At 46.5% G+C, this 17,634-nt stretch overlaps 1 protein-coding gene across 1 annotated transcript in view; it reads right to left on the bottom strand.

The window, feature by feature from the left end:
• The window catches only part of wipi2 (WD repeat domain, phosphoinositide interacting 2), a 31,076-nt gene extending 17,311 nt beyond the window's left edge, over window positions 1-13,765 (bottom strand). Inside the window, exons 1-5 of the mRNA XM_078417627.1 lie at window positions 13,528-13,765; window positions 4,224-4,306; window positions 2,158-2,327; window positions 1,896-1,992; window positions 1,237-1,334 (exon numbers count right to left, since the gene is read on the bottom strand). Coding sequence (XP_078273753.1) covers window positions 1,237-1,334; window positions 1,896-1,992; window positions 2,158-2,327; window positions 4,224-4,306; window positions 13,528-13,601 — 522 coding nt within the window. The 5' untranslated portion in view covers window positions 13,602-13,765. The remainder of the gene's footprint in view (window positions 1-1,236; window positions 1,335-1,895; window positions 1,993-2,157; window positions 2,328-4,223; window positions 4,307-13,527) is intronic.
• Between the last annotated feature and the right edge of the window lie 3,869 nt (window positions 13,766-17,634).

The raw sequence follows: 17,634 nt of genomic DNA, 5'->3' as shown, positions 1-17,634 counted from the left end.
TGTCGTACTTGCGAGCCAACTTTGTATTCCTTCTCCAGAGACACCCGGATCTCTCTGAATAAAACATAAGACACTAAGCAGGTCAGGTAGCATAGAGTGTTGGGCAGGGATGGGGGAGGCTAAGATATTATCCTTGATACTGCAAGGTCTGGTTTACAATGGGGTTAAACTAATGATGAGTTTGTCTGTCTGATTGGCGAGAGGGAAGTCAGAGAGAACACGAACAAAGCAATCCAAACGCTACAAACTGCAGAGGTATTAAAAACCCCCAGCAGATCTAGACTTTGCGAAGGAAGAGAGTAAAACAGGGCCAGTATTATAAATGGATGACCTACAGCAGTTTTGGTGCAAACAGAGAAAACATGCTACTGCAAGTTGTAGAATTTAATGTTGAATCCCAAAGGCTGCACGATTCTCTAACATTGTCCTTATCTTATCAACGGGATGATTTCACCTACTGCCTAACCACGAAGCAACACACGCCTCACCTCAACAAAGATATTCACTTTGTCCTATCCAACACCTTCATCCTCTATTCGACATAAAATTAAGACCTCCCATCCTCACTCTTTCTGAGCTCCGATAAAGGATCTGCAACTCAAAATATTATAAATTCTGCCTGACCTGCCAATTGATTCCAGCATTTTTATGTTGCAATTTTCTAAGTATACTTTGTGACTTAATAATTGACATTTGCCAAAGAAAAGTACCCAATTTCCTATGAAATCTATCAATTAATTATTTTTTTTAAAGAATTACGAAATAGTCATTGTCTACCTCTGCTGTCCTATCTTTTAGGGTTGTTTCAGAATTTAATATTAAAAAACCTCTCACAACAAGTGATTAAATTAGAGTGAAGATTCTAGCGGAGTCTACATGCTCTCCATGACCACGTGGGTTTACGCCGGATGCTCAGATTTCCTCCTAAATCCCAAAGACTTGCGGATTTGTAGGTTCATTGGCCCCTGTAAATTGCCTCTAATGTGTAGGCAGTTGGAAAGTGGGATAACATTGAACTAGTATGATCGGGTGATTTATAGTCGGCAGTGGGCCGATGGGCCTGTTTCCATGCTGTAGCTCTAAGTTCAATTTTGGACAATTTTAAAAGCAATTCTTTTGTTGCCTGAGAATAAGTGGTACAATATTATCTTAAAGGTGTTTTCAATATCACAAAAAAAGTTAGAAGTAGAACACAAGCTGTTTCTACATTTTTTATGCACTCAAGGTGCAACTTACCAGATTGATGGTGTCGAATACCTGCACTTCGCCAATTGTCGCACTGCCAGGGTACGCAAGGTAGCAATTGTCGTTATTAATGGAAAGTGCACACAAACCTGAAAACAAGAGCACTGGTATCAGTCAAGTTTCATAAACACTTCAGAACCTCACGTGCAAAGCAAGCAGCAGTTGCACACGGGTCTGGAATGATGCACACCATTTGGTATTTTCTTTTAGCTGCTTTCTGCACTGGGTGGAGCTGACGATTTGTCACTTTCTAGCTGTCTGTAATATGAAGCAATTGGTTGTGCTTTAACAGTAACCTGAAGTATTGCTTTGAATACATCAGTCGGTCAAGATGGACGTACATGGAACTGCAGATGCTGGAATCATGAGTAAAACATAAAAGTGCTGGAGTAAATCTGAGGGAGGATCTCGACCCGAAATGTTGCCTGTCAATTTCTTCCACAGATGCTGCCTGACTCGCTGAGTTACGACAGTACTTTGTGTTTTACTCTGTCAAGACAGATGATCTCCCCACACTTTGAAGATGGCACGGTGGGCACTATTTTTAATTAAATAAAAATAAATGGCTTTATAAATAATCTTTTACAAAAGTCACTTTCCTATCACTTCATGGCATTGCCAGTATTTACTAGTCGTTCCTTAAGAATTACCTGTGGGATTTGGTGGCGTTTCCCGAATGGTGTGCAGTACTTTCATATCTCGGATATTGTGAATGTACAAACTCTCCTCCAGGCATACTATCAATCTCTATATGTGGGGAAGAGAGTCGATTATAACCTTGGGACGACCAGAACAACATGTAGTTGTAAAAAAAAAAAGCTACTTTGTTTTAAATAATCAAAACCTTTATGCCACAAATTATTTTGGACACAGCGTGAAAGAAGAAAAAATAATGCCACCACCAATTCTTACCTGTCTATTGAGTTTGACAGCCAGAATAGTATTGGAATAACTGTAGTTGCATATCTCTGTTCCTTTTTTAAAATGACAAACCTTCAATTTTCTGGGTGCTTTAAGGCTCACGATAGCTACGAGACTGCTAGAAAACAGTCGTTCCACAATACATACATCTTCTGTGTCAGCTGTTCAAAAACATTATAGAAAAGCAAAGTTATCAATTCCCAATGAATTAAACAGTCAATTTAGCAATAGCTAAACCAGACTGCATAAAAATAGCTGCCTTTTCCAGGACTCATTATTCTGAGTTTTATTTGTCTGGGAAAATGTCACAATTAGTGACTTATCCTAAAGGTCCCATCTCTGTAAGGCCCAGTCAGCCTTTTTAATGCTCACCCAGTCAAATATTTTCAAACCTCTTAAAATTTCAGTGCAAGACAGTCACACACTGCTCCAAAAGTCATTAAAGAATTTTTGAAGTAAAACAATAAATGTAATTGAAATCGCACACAAATAACAACAAATAGTTAATACATTGATGGAATCAAGTACCTGCCTTTTCTCATTATTGATTGCATTCAAATAAGCAAGGCTATTATTTGCACATCAGCGGTCTGTTTTGTTAAGCTGAGGGTTGACCGACAAGAATGTATGCAGTGCTGGATCTAGATGATAGATCATCTCATACCTTGATTTTCTCCCCTTCTCCATTCCCTTCCCACCTACATCCGGGACAACTCTCATGCCCGCCACCATTTTGACAACTTCCAATTCCCCAGTCAACAGACAATAGGTGCAGGAGTAGGCCATTTGGCCCTTCGAGCCAGCACCACCATTCAATGTGATCATGGCTGATCATTCCCAATCAGTACCCCGTTCCTGCCTTCTCCCCATACCCCCTGACTCCACTATCCTTAAGAGCTCTATCTAGCTCTCCCTTGAATGCATTCAGAGAATTGGCCTCCACTGCCTTCTGAGGCAGAGAATTCCACAGATTTACAACTCTGAGTGAAAAAGTTTTTCCTCATCTCCGTTCTAATTGGCCTACCCCTTATTCTTAAACTGTGGCCCCTGGTTCTGGACTCCCCCAACATTGGGAACATGTTTCCTACCTCTAACGTGTCCAACCCCTTAATAATCTTATATGTTTCAATAAGACCCCCTCTCATCCTTCTAAATTCCAGTGTATACAAGCCTAGCCGCTCCAGTCTTTCAACATAGGACAGTCCCGCCATTCCAGGAATTAACCTAGTAAACCTACGCTGCATGCCCTCAATAACAAGAATATCCTTCCTCAAATTTGGAGACCAAAACTGCACACAGTACTCCAGGTGCAGTCTCACTCGGGCCCTGTACAACTGCAGAAGGACCTCTTTGCTCCTATATTCAATTCCTCTTGTTATGAAGGCCAACATTCCATTGGCTTTCTTCACTGCCTGCTGTACCTGCATGCTTCCTTTCAGTGACTGATGCACACCCAGATCTTGTTGTACGTCCCCTTTTCCTAACTTGACACCATTCAGATAATAATCTGCCTTCCTATTCTTACCACCAAAGGATAACCTCACACTTATCCACATTAAACTGCATCTGCCATGCATCCGCCCTCTCACACAACCTGTCCAAGTCACCCTGCAACCTCATAGCATCTTCCTCACAGTTCACACTGCCACCCAGCTTTGTATCATCTGCAATATGTATCCTGAATGCAATAAAACGTGTTTAAATCCAACATTTCTCATAAGGATGAGAACTAGGATCCAGAAGCTGTTGAGCACATCAGTAAGGGTTATGGGAAATGAAATAATAATTATCAGGAAAGAATTCAAAGTTTTGTAGAATGGAGAAGGATAAGATGTAGAACAAAGAAGCAAGTAGATTTAATGCTCCACAACCATATCCTCTACAATCAGTATGAAGAAGGGACCCAACCCGAAAATTCATCTATCCTCGTTCTCCAGGGATGCTGCCTTACCTGCTGAGTTACTCCAGCACATGGTGTCTTTTTTGCAAAATACAAAAGCTACAGTTAACATAAAAATACTCTTTTGTAGAGGTGTAGTTCTATTTGGGACACTTACTGCATTCATAGATCTGTTCCAATTTATCCACTGAAGAAAGTGAGAAAAACTTGTAGCCAGATTTGGTTCCAACTGCAAGGGACCTGTATTAAAAATAAAAATAGAAAGTCTTACTTTCAAAATAGGGAAGAAAGATCAGGTAAATTTCAGTGAATGTGTTTCAAATAAGCAAAAAAGACCTTTAATTTATCTAAAGAGATGTGGACTTCAGTTACGTAAAGTCTTGTTACAATTTGTGCACAACTTCAACATCTTAGTTCACTTTCTTAGTAGCCTTTGAACTTACATTGGGCTCGACATCTATGGTAGCTTTCTGCAATTTGTCGTGTATAATAAAACAATGTTTTTATTGATTACTTCAGTTCCTGAAAGTATCCTCTGCCTTCATAACTTTATCTTTCAACCTTGTTAAATGGTGCAGCAGCTCATTAGATCTTACCCAATAAAATAGTGATTACTGAATATGAAGGAACTAAACTGAGGTGCTTTAGTAAATAATATGCCTGAAAAAGTACTGGTAGATTCAGCGGGTCCTAACTTCAGAACCCACAGAAGGCCCACTGATTCTCAATGTATCTGGAGGAGACACGACAAGGAGATAAATGAGAACAGAGGAGGCCCACGCAAATCTGTATAACATATGTCCCTTTGTGTGAGAATATGTGGAAGAGTCCTTAGTTTCAGTCCTACTCTTTTGATGATATTCGATAATTTTGCTGATGATATTTCTGATGTGATTTTGGTCTTGCTTCCCGTTTTCAGAGTTTGATCATTTTTACAGCCAATATCTACCTGGTTCGCACCTCCCACACCGGTCCATACCTCCCACACCGGTCCATCTCTCACTCTTGCCTTCTCCATCTCGGGGAGTAGGTTAGCAATCAATAATCAGTATCTCATATGTACTTTGACTAAACCTCCTCCCAGTCTGCTCCCATTCCTTTCTCTGGCTTGTCCTATCCATTCTGATGACACTTTCCATACCAGTGTCCCCCTCCCCCCCTCCCATTTTGTTCCATCCCACCCCTTCTTCACCCCCCCCCCCCCGCTCCCATTTTGTTCCATCCCCCCCCCCATTTCTGGATACCCCCACTCCTTCCATTCTAAGCAATGAGGCTCCTTTCATCCTCACCTTTTACCCCACCAGCAACTCAACAGGCATTTCCTCTCTCATCTCATTATCTTCAACCCAATGCACCATCGTCATAACCCAGTTTTCCAGATTCTGTCAGAATTGATCAGATCTCAATCACTTCTATCTGCATGTCTCTTTTTCTCATTTGTTTGATGCTGCCTGGTCTGCTGAGTATTTCCACCACTCTTTTATTTCAGTGTTCAGTCACAAAGGTCCAACGTTGCTGTTTGCTCCTTCATTTTCCTCCATTTGCATCTTAGACAGATTGATGATGAAGCCCCTTCACTATCTTCTCATGGCCAGCAACACCACATCTTGCAACAGTTTCTCAGTTGCCACCCTATGACAAGCATTCTTTGTTCTCTCTACCCCTTCCTTTTCACTGCAACTTTGATTTATAACAGGTAAGCAAGCTAAATATTTCAATCCAGTTTATTGAAAGCTAAACATAAATGTTCACAAGATAAAAGATTACAATAAATGACTGAAGAAGGGTCTCAACCCAAAACGTCGCCCATTCCTTCTCTCCTGAGATGCTGCCTGACCTGCTGAGTTACTCCAGCATTTTTGTGAATAAATACCTTCGATTTGTACCAGCATCTGCAGTTATTTTCTTACACAATAAATGACAATAACCTTCTATTTTGCATATGCACAGCTTTTAACTTTATGAGATAGACACTGCTCTGAGCTATGTCTTTTGCAATCACCAAACCGAATCCCCATCACCTCGCACAATGAAGCAGACAGTCCTTTAAATACTGTCCCAAACGTTACTAGGTCTTTCTGGATTAGAAAAAATAATTGTCAGACATTACCATGAGTGTGCAAATCCAAAATTATTGAAAACAAAGCAAATCTCCCATACAGTTTTGCAGACAACTGAATAAATTTGCAACATCTTTATCTATTTAAACATTGGTAATTTTTTGCATACAGAAAGATCTTGGTGTGCTGATTTGGAGATACAAATAAAGTTAACACACAAGTATATCAAACAGGAAGGCAAATGCTGGCTTGGCCTTTGATGAGAAAATTACGCTCCATGTGCAGTCTTGTTCTCTGAACAAGGAACTGCAGATGCTGATTTACTATGGACAGACACAAAATGCTGGAGTAGCAGTCCTATACTCAGTGCCAACTACATTTGATTTCAGGAAATTAATTACTGCTTATTTTATCAAACATCGTCTGAATACAAATTTCTCCAAGACTAAATGGGGGATGCAATTCTTTCATTTTGTCACATAATTCAAAATAAAACCATTTTGAAAGTAAAAAGGAGAGAGTGCTCAATCAAATTTTGGGACCTTCCTCCTTTACCCCTAGTTCAGCCATAAACAAAAACCACAAGATTTGAATCATGCTCTTTTCTGTCTTGAGTCTGCAGTTGCTCCCCAACTTCGACCTCATCCTCCCATACATTGCAATCCCCGTGCCAACAACAAACTGGTGCAGATGCATGCGATTATTCACCCTGGAGTTCCCAATGCTGGAGTTTGGGGTGGGTGAGACAGAGTGAGGCATAGGTGGTGATGAGGCTTCAGTTGGCAGTCTGCTGACATCATGTCTTTCAAATGCCCCAAGTGGAGATGGGGGGAGGAAAAGAAGAAAAAAAAATCACACCTGCCAAAACTTTGGAAAAGGTTTTAAATGTTTTGAAGAAGGGTCTCGACCCGAAACGTCACCCATTCCTTCTCTCCTGAGATGCTGCCTGACCTGCTGAGTTACTCCAGCGTTTTGTGAATAAATACCTTCGATTTGTACCAGCATCTGCAGTTATTTTCTTATATTAAGTTCTCATCTATCAGTTGTCTCACAGTCAAACATGCCCAAGATATCTACCAGTTCCAATCAAACATTGGCCTAATTCTAAAGTCTGCAAGTAAGCACCAGGTCAAATCAACACAGCTAATAAACATTATAAAGAGTTATAGATTACATTTACAATGGAAGCAAAATAAGGCTGAAAAATTAAGCAGAAAACATCTTTTTTCCCCCACATTTACATTTGATCAAACATTGGGGTGCGTGTGAATTTTGTTGTATCCATCAGGAATGAAATAGATTATGATCAGGAAATCTAGCAACTGATCAGTAGCTATAATAGATTAGTTATTTAACACAAATTGCTCACAAACTATTTATTAATGGGCACCTGTTACTGTGTTTACTTAGAAATGCACTATAGACACAGTGCTAAGAATATCCCTGACCACACACGGACAAATCATGTGCTTTCAGAATTAAAGTTCCATGGAGAAACAAGAAACTGCAGATGCTGGTTTACAAATAGTTCTCTGGGTTCCTTTGGGAAATCCCCCCAAATCACTTGGATTCAGACATGACATGATTACACACAGCATTATGGGATTGTGTACATACTCAGACTCAGAAGTTCAATTTATCAGGAATGAAACTTGGCCTTAAAAATTAATCAAAGCACGTTATTTGCTCAAATACATTGGGCACTTAAAAAACACAGGCAAGGACACATGATATTCAATGGCTAAACACGCTGTACATATGAAAATTTAAAGAATCTTATTGCTCCATTCTGCTTTCCACACACCAACATGATTTCAAGTTTATATTCTGTCTACCACCAAGCACATTTGATGCTGCATATATCACAATCAAATCCATTTCTTATAATTTATTTTAATAATGAAAAATATATCAATGTTTAAAATTTGATAATTAAAAAGGTGGACAGGATGGGGAATAAATAACGATTTTAATAGAATTTGAAACAGATAATTCAATTCAAAATGCTAATTAACCTAATGCTTGGTTGGCATAGTGGAGTGTTGCTGCCTTACAGTGCTTGCAGCGCTGGAGACCCGGGTTCGATCCCGACCACGGGTACTGTCTGTACGGAGTTTGTACGCTCTCTCTGTGACCGTGTGGGTTTTCACCGAGATCTTCGGATTACTCCCGCACTCCAAAGACGTACGGGTTTGTAGGTTAATTGGCTAGGTGTATGTGTAAAATTAGTCCTAGTGTGTGCAAAATAGTGTTAATGTGTGGGGATCGCGCGTCGGCGCGGACTCAATGGGCTGAAGGGCTTGTTTCCATGCTGTATCTCTAAACTAAATAACTAAACTAGTGTAAGCATATAAACCCAAGCAAGGGGCCACATTGGGAAAACTTTGACTTTGTGGATAGATGAGTTACGTTCCATAAAGCCACATAGAAAAATAAATCGCAATACATGACGTGAGATCTAGGAGAATATAAACACGATCACTAAGACGAGCTTCGGAATTAATTTGAAAACCAGTGATTACAACAACGATCCCTCGGCACACCATAGGAATTATTTTCACGTTTGGAGTGAGATTAATTCAGGTTATTTGATATTTTGCTCATTTGATAGTTGCAACATGGTCATGTCAGTGGCACAGTCAGACATACCAGCGGCAAAAAGACTAACTAAAACAATAAGCACAAAATGCTGGAATAACTCAGGGGGTCAGGCAGCATCTCTGGAGAAAATGGATTCATGATGTTTTGGGTTGGGACTGAGGGTTCCAACCGGAAATGTCACCGATCCACTTTCTCCAGATGTGCTGAGTTACTCCAACATTGTGTGTCTATTCGTATAAACCTTCATTTGCAAATCTTTTTTATTACATTCTAACAAAAAAAATACCCTGTTCTGCCCAACAATCTCAGGAGAATCTGGCTCTGGCGGCGAAAGGCAGCAACTCTCTGACTGCGCCACTGTGTGCCGTGATATAATCCAATTCCACAACTCTCCATGCATTCAGAGCCCTTTCAAGTTAAAATCCAGTCCTGATGAAAAGTCGGTGGCACGAAATGGTCAAGTCTATTAACTCACAGTGTGGCTTCATATTTATACTACCAACTACATATAATGGAACAATTAGTGGGTTCAACCCTGTTCATGTGTTACAAATTATTTTGCAAAGTGGTTTCAAACATTTTTGCACACATGGGCAACTGATCACAATATAATTTTTATCCCAAGTTTTTAGTAAAGTTGACTTGTTGCATCAAACAGCATTTATATCTCTACACAGCGAAGCAGTCCGATTTGACATGCTATTTGAGATCTTCTTTATTTTGTGATATAACTCACTGTAGCTAGCTTTGCTGATAGTTTTTCAACCTGTGACATCAACTGCTTCTCTTTTTGCAGATGATGTCCGACCAGCTGAGTGCTTCCAGCATTTCTTGTTATTTCAGCAGGTTCCAAACTGGTGGAGATCTTAAACTGGTATGTGTGATATAATATTTTCTTTGTGTGACAACAAATTAGCCCCTATGACCATTAACAGCCTCAGCAAAACTGTTGATAAGAAAAACATCCATCTTCCTGAACATCATATCTTCAGTCCAAGCTGACAGTGCTCATATAATTTTAGAAACACTGCGCCTTATGTCATTGAAAAGTCTGAACCTATCATTCACAATTGATTTTTGTCCTCTACAGTGCGTATGTGACTACATCAGAACATCCAAATGTGTATTATGGATCTCACTGTCTGGAAATAACAATAGTTGCTGCAAACTATAATAGACTCAGGAACCCAGAGCACTTTGCTTGGCATTGTTTGGGTTGAAATAGATGCCAGAGAGATCTTGTAAATTGAGCATCAGTCTGCTTTTCAACTACACTCTTGTCAAAATAATCAGGGCTTATTCCCTTAACCTTTCATTGTCCCAAGTAGCACACATGCAACAGAGCTCTTTGTCATTGGGAGTTTGCTCAAGAGTGCAGAGCTATGTTCTGGCAAATCTATACCCAGCATGTCTGGAAGCTGAATTTCGTGGTTCCCACTGAAGTTCCTTGGGATCCAAAGAGAGAGCTGAATGGATAGCAAATTGGCTCCATGGAAGGAAGCAGAGAGTGATGGTGGAAGGTTGCTTCTCAGACTGGAGACCTGTGACTATTGGTGTGTCTCAGGGTTCGGTGCTGAGCCCGTTACTGTTTGTCATCTACATCAATGATTTGGATGAGAACATACAGGGCAAGATTAGCAAGTTTACTGATGATACAAAAGTTAGTGGTTTTGCAGATAGTGAAGATGGTTGTGAAAGATTGCAGCGGTATCTGGATCGATTGGCCAGGTGGGCAGAGGAATGGTCGGTGGAATTTAATACAGAAAAGTGTGAGGTGCTGCATTTTGGGATGTCGTTCAAGGGAAGGACCTACACAGTAAATGGTAGGCCTCTAATGTTGTAGAGCAGAGGGATCTAGGAGTACAGGTGCATGGTTCCTTGAAGGTTGAGTCGCAGGAAGATAAGGTGGTCAAAAAGGCTTTTGGCAGTTTGGCCTTCATCAGTCAGAATATTAAGTATGGACGTTGGGAGATCATATTGTAGTTGTACAAGATATTGGTGAGACCGCATTTAGAATATTGTGTTCAATTCTGGGCATCATGTGATAGGAAAGATAATGTTAAGCTTGAAAGGGTTCAGAAAAGATTTACGAGGATGTTGCCAGGACTAGAAGGTGTGAGCTTTCAGGAGAGGTTGAGTAGGTTAGGTCTCTATTCCATGGAGCGCAGGAGGATGAGGGGAGATCTTATAGAGGTATACAAAATCATAAGAGGAATGAATCGGGTAGATGCACAGAGTCGTTTGCCCAGAGTAGGGGAATCGAGGACCAGAGGACATAGGTTCAACATGAATGGGAAAAAGATTTGATAGGGATCCGAGGGGTAACTTTTTCACACAAAGGATGGTGGGTGTATGGAACAAGAGGAGATAGTTGAGGCTTGGTCTATCCCATCTTTTAAGAAACAATTAGACAGGTACATGGATAGGACAGGTTTGGAGGGATATGAACCAAGCGCAGGCAAGTGGGACTAGTGTAGCTGGGACATTGTTGGCCACTGTGAGCGAGTTGGGCCGAAGGGCCTGTTTCCACGCTGTATCACTCCATGACTCTATGGCAGTCTATCAAGTTACATAACACACAGTGACACAAGGATCCGTAGATTAGGTCACAGGCGATCTTGTCCTTGCAACTGAGCTTCCTGATGACTCCTGTTACCTCCTGAGCTACTGAGTTCCATAAGCCCGAATCCTAAACAAAAGTACTGGATCCAAAGCAATTAGTTTGTCAAACCATCAGGGTTTGATTGGTGTAAGAACACAAGCGGGGCCCACAAATTTAGGTCTCAATGGCAGAAAACACTTCAAACAGGCACACAGACTCAGGCAGGTGCTAAACAGATTTTGAAGGAATATCCAGTGAAAATACATCATAGCTGTGTACTACATCCCAAATCAGACAAACCTATTTTGACAGGATGAATTACAAATTACTAAAAAAAATCAACTCAGTACTATACTGTTGCTAACACCAAACATAATGTAGCATACAACCGTGACACAAAGATGATTTTTACATAATGCAAAATTACATAATGAATCCAAAGACGTACAGGTATGTAGGTTAATTGGCTGGGTAAATGTAAAAATTGTCCCTAGTGGGTGTAGGATAGTGTTAATGTAAGGGGATCGCTGGGCGGCACGGACTTGGAGGGCCGAAAAGGCCTGTTTCCGGCTGTATATATATGATATGATATGATAATGCAGAAATTTTTCAAAACAAAAACAAGAGGATCAATTTGAAATGGATATTGCACATCAGTAGCAGATTATACTGACATTTTTTCTCCTGATGCAACTGTTGGAAATTAACCAAAACCGAACATAATGCAAGCTACCTTGATGAACGCAACGATGATTTGCAAAACAAAAATAAAAACAAGGGTGCAGTGTCCATTTTAAATGGATATTGTTCACCAAGAGATGAGTAAAATCAATATTTAACCTCATGCGACTGTTGGAAAAGTAAACCATTGCTAGCACCCACAATAATGCAGGATAGATGGAAAAATGATTTCCAGAAACGATAAAGTGACAGAGAGTCCATTTAAAGTAGAGATTGGTCAGCAAGAGCAGAGAGTAAATCACAATGTTACCCTGATGCGACTGTCTTTAAAAATACAATGTATCCGAGGGGCTGCTGGCAGGTTAAACAGATCTGACTTTTCAGACGTGGATAAATTAATAGAAGGGGAGATTAGTTGGGCCCCACATCCCTGGGCCCCGCCTGTCCCCAGGCCCCGCATCCCCGGCCTGGCCCCGACCTGTCCCCGCATCCCCGGCCTGTCTCCGGGCCCCGCATCCCCGGCCTGGCCCCGACCTGTCCCCACATCCCCGGCCTGTTTCCGGGCCCCACATCCCCGGCATGTCCTGTCCCCAGGCCCCGCATCCCCGGCCTGTCCCCGGGCCCCACATCCCCGGCCTGTCCTGTCCCCGGGCCCCGCATCCCCGGCCTGGCCCCGACCTGTCCCCGCATCGGCCCGACCTGTCCCCACATCCCCGGCCTGTCCCCAGCCTGTCCCCGGGCCCCACATCCCCGGCCTGTCCCCAGCCTGTCCCCGGGCCCCACATCCCCGGCCTGTCCCCAGCCTGTCCCCGGGCCCCACATCCCCGGCCTGTCCCCGCATCCCCGGCCTGTCCCCGGGCCCCACATCCCCGGCCTGTCCCCGGGCCCCACATCCCCGGCCTGTCCCCAGCCTGTCCCCGGGCCCCACATCCCCGGCCTGTCCCCACATCCCCGGCCTGTCCCCGGGCCCCACATCCCCGGCCTGTCCCCGCATCCCCGGCCTGTCCCCGGGCCCCACATCCCCGGCCTGTCCCCGGGCCCCACATCCCCGGCCTGTCCCCGGGCCCCACATCCCCGGCCTGTCCCCACATCCCCGGCCTGTCCCCGGGCCCCACATCCCCGGCCTGTCCCCACATCCCCGGCCTGTCCCCGGGCCCCACATCCCCGGCCTGTCCCCGGGCCCCACATCCCCGGCCTGTCCCCGGGCCCCGCATCCCCGGCCTGTCCCCGGGCCCCACATCCCCGGCCTGTCCCCACATCCCCGGCCTGTCCCCGGGCCCCACATCCCCGGCCTGTCCCCACATCCCCGGCCTGTCCCCGGGCCCCACATCCCCGGCCTGTCCCCGCATCCCCGGCCTGTCCCCGGGCCCCACATCCCCGGCCTGTCCCCGGGCCCCACATCCCCGGCCTGTCCCCGCATCCCCAGCCTGTCCCCGGGCCCCACATCCCCGGCCTGTCCCCGCATCCCCGGCCTGTCCCCGGGCCCCACATCCCCGGCATGTCCTGTCCCGGCTTACGTGGTGTCCTGGTTGAAGTTGGCGAAGAGGAGCTGGCTGCTGCCTCCCTCCCCGCTCAGACTGGCCAGGTTCATCGGACCGAGCTGCTGCTGCTCGCTCCCCCCGCAGGGGGGGGGGGGGGAGGGAGACCCGGCCTGATCCTTCCCCCCGCTCTCCGCTTTACTCGCCCTTCCCGCTCACTGGAGCCGCCGCCATGTCCATGCTGCTGCGTTCCGGCAGCTCCTGCGCCTGCGCCACTCCTCCTCCCTCCCTCCTCCCCATCTCTCCCTTCCTCCTCCTCCCCATCTCTCCCTCCCTCCTCCCCATCTCTCTCTCCCTCCCCCCATCTGTCTCTCCCTCCCCCCATCTCTCCCTCCCCCCATCTCTCCCTCCCCCCATCTCTCCCTCCCCCCATCTCTCCCTCCCCCCATCTCTCCCTCCCTCCATCTCCCCCTCCCCCCCATCTCTCCCTCCTCCTCCCCATCTCTCCCTCCTCCCCGTCTCTCCCTCCTTCCTCCCCGTCTCTCCCTCCTCCTCATCTCTCCCTCCTTCCCATCTCTCCCTCCCTGCTCCCCGTCTCCCTCCCTCCTCCCCATCTCTCCCCATCTCTCCCTCCTCCTCCCCATCTCCCCCTCCCTCCTCCCCATCTCCCTCCTCCCCGTCTCTCCCTCCTTCCTCCCCGTCTCTCCCTCCTCCCCATCTCTCCCTCCTTCCCATCTCTCCCTCCCTGCTCCCCGTCTCTCCCTCCTCCCTGTCTCTCCCTCCTCCCTGTCTCTCCCTCCTCCCCATCTCTCCCCATCTCTCCCTCCTCCTCCCCATCTCCCCCTCCCTCCTCCCCATCTCCCTCCTCCCCGTCTCTCCCTCCTCCCTGTCTTTCCCTCCTCCCCATCTCTCCCTCCTTCCCATCCCTCCCTCCCTGCTCCCCATCTCTCCCTCCTCCCCGTCTCTCCCTGCTCCCCATCTCTCCCTCCCTCCCCATCTCTCCCTCCCTCCTCCCTCCCTCCTCCCCATCTCCCCCATTTCTCCCTCCCCCCCCATCTCTCCCTCCCCCGCATCCTCGGCCTGTCCCCGGGCCCCGCATCCCTGGCCTGTCCCCGCATCCCCGGCCTGTCCCCGCATCCCCGGCCTGTCCCCGCATCCCCGGCCTGTCCCCGCATCCCCGGCCTGTCCCCGGGCCCCACATCCCCGGCCCTCCACATCTCCCTCCTCCCTCCTCCCCATCTCTCCCTCCTCCCTCCTCCCCATCTCTCCCTCCCTCCTCCCTCCCTCCTCCCTCCCTCTTCCCCATCTCCCCCCCATCTCTCCCTCCTCCCCATCTCTCCCTATCTCTCCCTCCCTCCCTCCGTCCCTCCTCCCCATCTCTCCCTCCCTCCTCCCCATCTCTCCCTCCCTCCTCCCCATCTCTCCTCCCTGTAGATCCATATCTGGTTTTACTGTTGTGCATCCGGTCCATAATGCAGGCCGGGTTTTGTACTATATTATCCTGGTGTTAGTTAGGAGACTATCCTGAGAGCTGGTGGTAATGGTAGCCAGCATCTGTACTGCCAATGATCTGCTAATAAAGGACTTATACACACCGTAGTGCCTCTGAATGTACCCATTCACAAACATGGTGTCAGAAGTGGCCGTAATTTAGCTTTTTGAGTCACCGCCATTTGTTTCCTCAAGACTTTTGACGTCTCTAGCCATGGCTGAATCTTTTCGGAAGCCCGATCCACTTGTCTTCGACGGCAACATCGGTGAACGTTGTCGCACCTTCGAGGAGGATTACGATGTATTCATGGCTGCTGAACACCACGACAAGACATCCATGCAATGTCTTTGTGAATAAGCTGTCGCAGTGCGTACAAGTCGCCCCGCGTACAAGCATCCATTCTCAATCTAGCAGGTTTAGAAGCAATCCATCGGGCGAAACTGTTCATCTCTGCTCACTACTTCCAGCACATCCTTTGTACGGTACAGATTCTTGTGGATGCCGTTCGGGGTTAACGCGGCCAGTGAAGTGTTTCAAAGCTCTATGGAGAAGCTCTTCGACAGATACCCCTGTGAGATTGTTGTCGATGACGTTATCGTAGCAGGTAAGGACGTGCAGGAGCACGATGTTAACTTAAGGAAGATACTCAATCGTGCCAGGGAGGTATATTTAAAACTCAACCCCAACAAGTGCAGGTTCCATGTCAACAAGGTGAACTATGTGGGACACGTTTTCACCAGTGAGGGCATCAAGGCTGATGCTGAGAAGACAGGATACATCAGTGAGATGGCAGTACCGACTGATGTCACCAGCCTGCAGAGGTTCCTGGGCATGATGAACTATCTTGGCAAGTTTATTCCTCACTTTAGCGAACTCTCCGCTCCACCGCGACAGCTTATTCACAAAGACATTGCATGGACGTGGCATGAGCAACAACAGCGAGCTTTTGACGCTCTCAGACACCTGATGTCGTGTCCTCCCACCCTGGCATATTTTGACGTCAATCGACCAGTTACGCTGACCTGCGACGCACCCCAGTACGGCCTCGGTGCTGCGTGCCTGCAGGATGGCCAGCCCATTGCTTATGCCTCACGGACCATGACAGACGTGGAGGCAAGCTCAAATCGAGAAAGAACTGTTGGGCGGTTGTCTTCGCGTGCGAAAAGTTCAATGACCACATTTTCGGCAAGACTGCCGTTGTGGAGACTGATCACCGACCACTGATTTCCATACTGAACAAACCGCTCCATGCTGCCCTGGCGAGACTGCGAGGATGCTGCTGTGTCTCCAAAAATACCACATTACACTAATTTACAAACCAAGGCAAAGACATGCACCTGGCCGACACCCTGCCCCGTGCGCCCAGGAAGACCTAGAACCAGCATGCTGCCGAGAAGGGTTGTTTTGACGTAATGATGGTCGATCATCTCCCCTCGTCTTGTCTGGACGTGTTAGTGACACACACGGCGGAGGACGACACTTTGCAGTCGCTCGCGTCCGTCGTTCGACAGGGTTGGCCGGGCAAGTTGCATATGTTACCACTCTCTGTACAGCCGTACTTCCCCGTTAGAGATGAGCTGGTTATCGAGAACGGGGTCATTATGAAAGGCCATGAAGCGGTGATTCCTGCCTCACTACGGCAGCAGCACTTCGACGCCCTGGCGCTGAGGCAACGGTTCAGCGAGCGAAAAGTATGTTTTTCTGGCCTGCTACGTCTGACTGCGTGCACCAGAGGGTGCAATCATGTGCAGTATGTAACAGCTTGGCCCCGCATCACCAAAGGGAACCGCTTTTGCTGCACCCGGTTCCTGATTTACCCTGGTCCTCTGTGGCCACTGGCATTTTCAAGTGGCGTGGCAATCAATATAGCAGTACAGGGCCCTAGTGAGACCGCACCTGGAGTACTGTGTGCAGTTTTGGTCTCCAAATTTGAGGAAGGATATTCTTGCTATTGAGGGCGTGCAGCGTACGTTTACTAGGTTAATTCCTGGAATGGCGGGACTGTCATATGTTGAAAGACTGGAATTTAGAAGGATGAGAGGAGATCTTATCGAATCGTATAAGATTTTTAAGGGGTTGGACACGTTAGAGGCAGGAAACATGTTCCCAATGTCGGGGGAGTCCAGAACCAGGGGCCACAGTTTAAAAATACGGGGTAGGCCATTTAGAACTGAGATGAGGAAAAACATTTTCAGTCAGAGAGTTGTAAATCTATGGAATTCTCTGCCTCAGAAGGCAGTGGAGGCCAGTTCCCTGAATGCTTTCATGAGAAAGCAAGATAGAGCTCTTAAGGATAGCGGAGTCAGGGGGTATGGGGAGAAGGCAGGAACGGGGTACTGATTGAGAATGATCAGCCATGATCACATTGAATGGCGGTGCTGGCTCGAAGGGCCGAATGGCCTCCTCCTGCACCTATTGTCTATTGTCTAATATCTGGCCCTGCTGGATTCCTACTCCGGGTGGTTTGAGATCGATTTGCTCCACACAATTTCCTCAGTGGCGATAATTCAAAAACTGGCAAGACATTTGTCGGTCCATGGGTCTCCTCACACCCTCATGTCGGATAATGCCGGTCAATTTACCAGTCAATGTTTCAAGGACTGGGATTTTAAACACGTCACCAGCAGCCCGGAGTATCCACAGTCGAACGGGCT

This window comes from Rhinoraja longicauda, chromosome 21, assembly GCF_053455715.1.
Source record: "Rhinoraja longicauda isolate Sanriku21f chromosome 21, sRhiLon1.1, whole genome shotgun sequence".
Lineage (NCBI taxonomy): Eukaryota > Metazoa > Chordata > Chondrichthyes > Rajiformes > Arhynchobatidae > Rhinoraja > Rhinoraja longicauda.
Note: the sequence above shows the minus strand (reverse complement) of the source record. Positions and strands in the feature narration are given on the sequence as shown.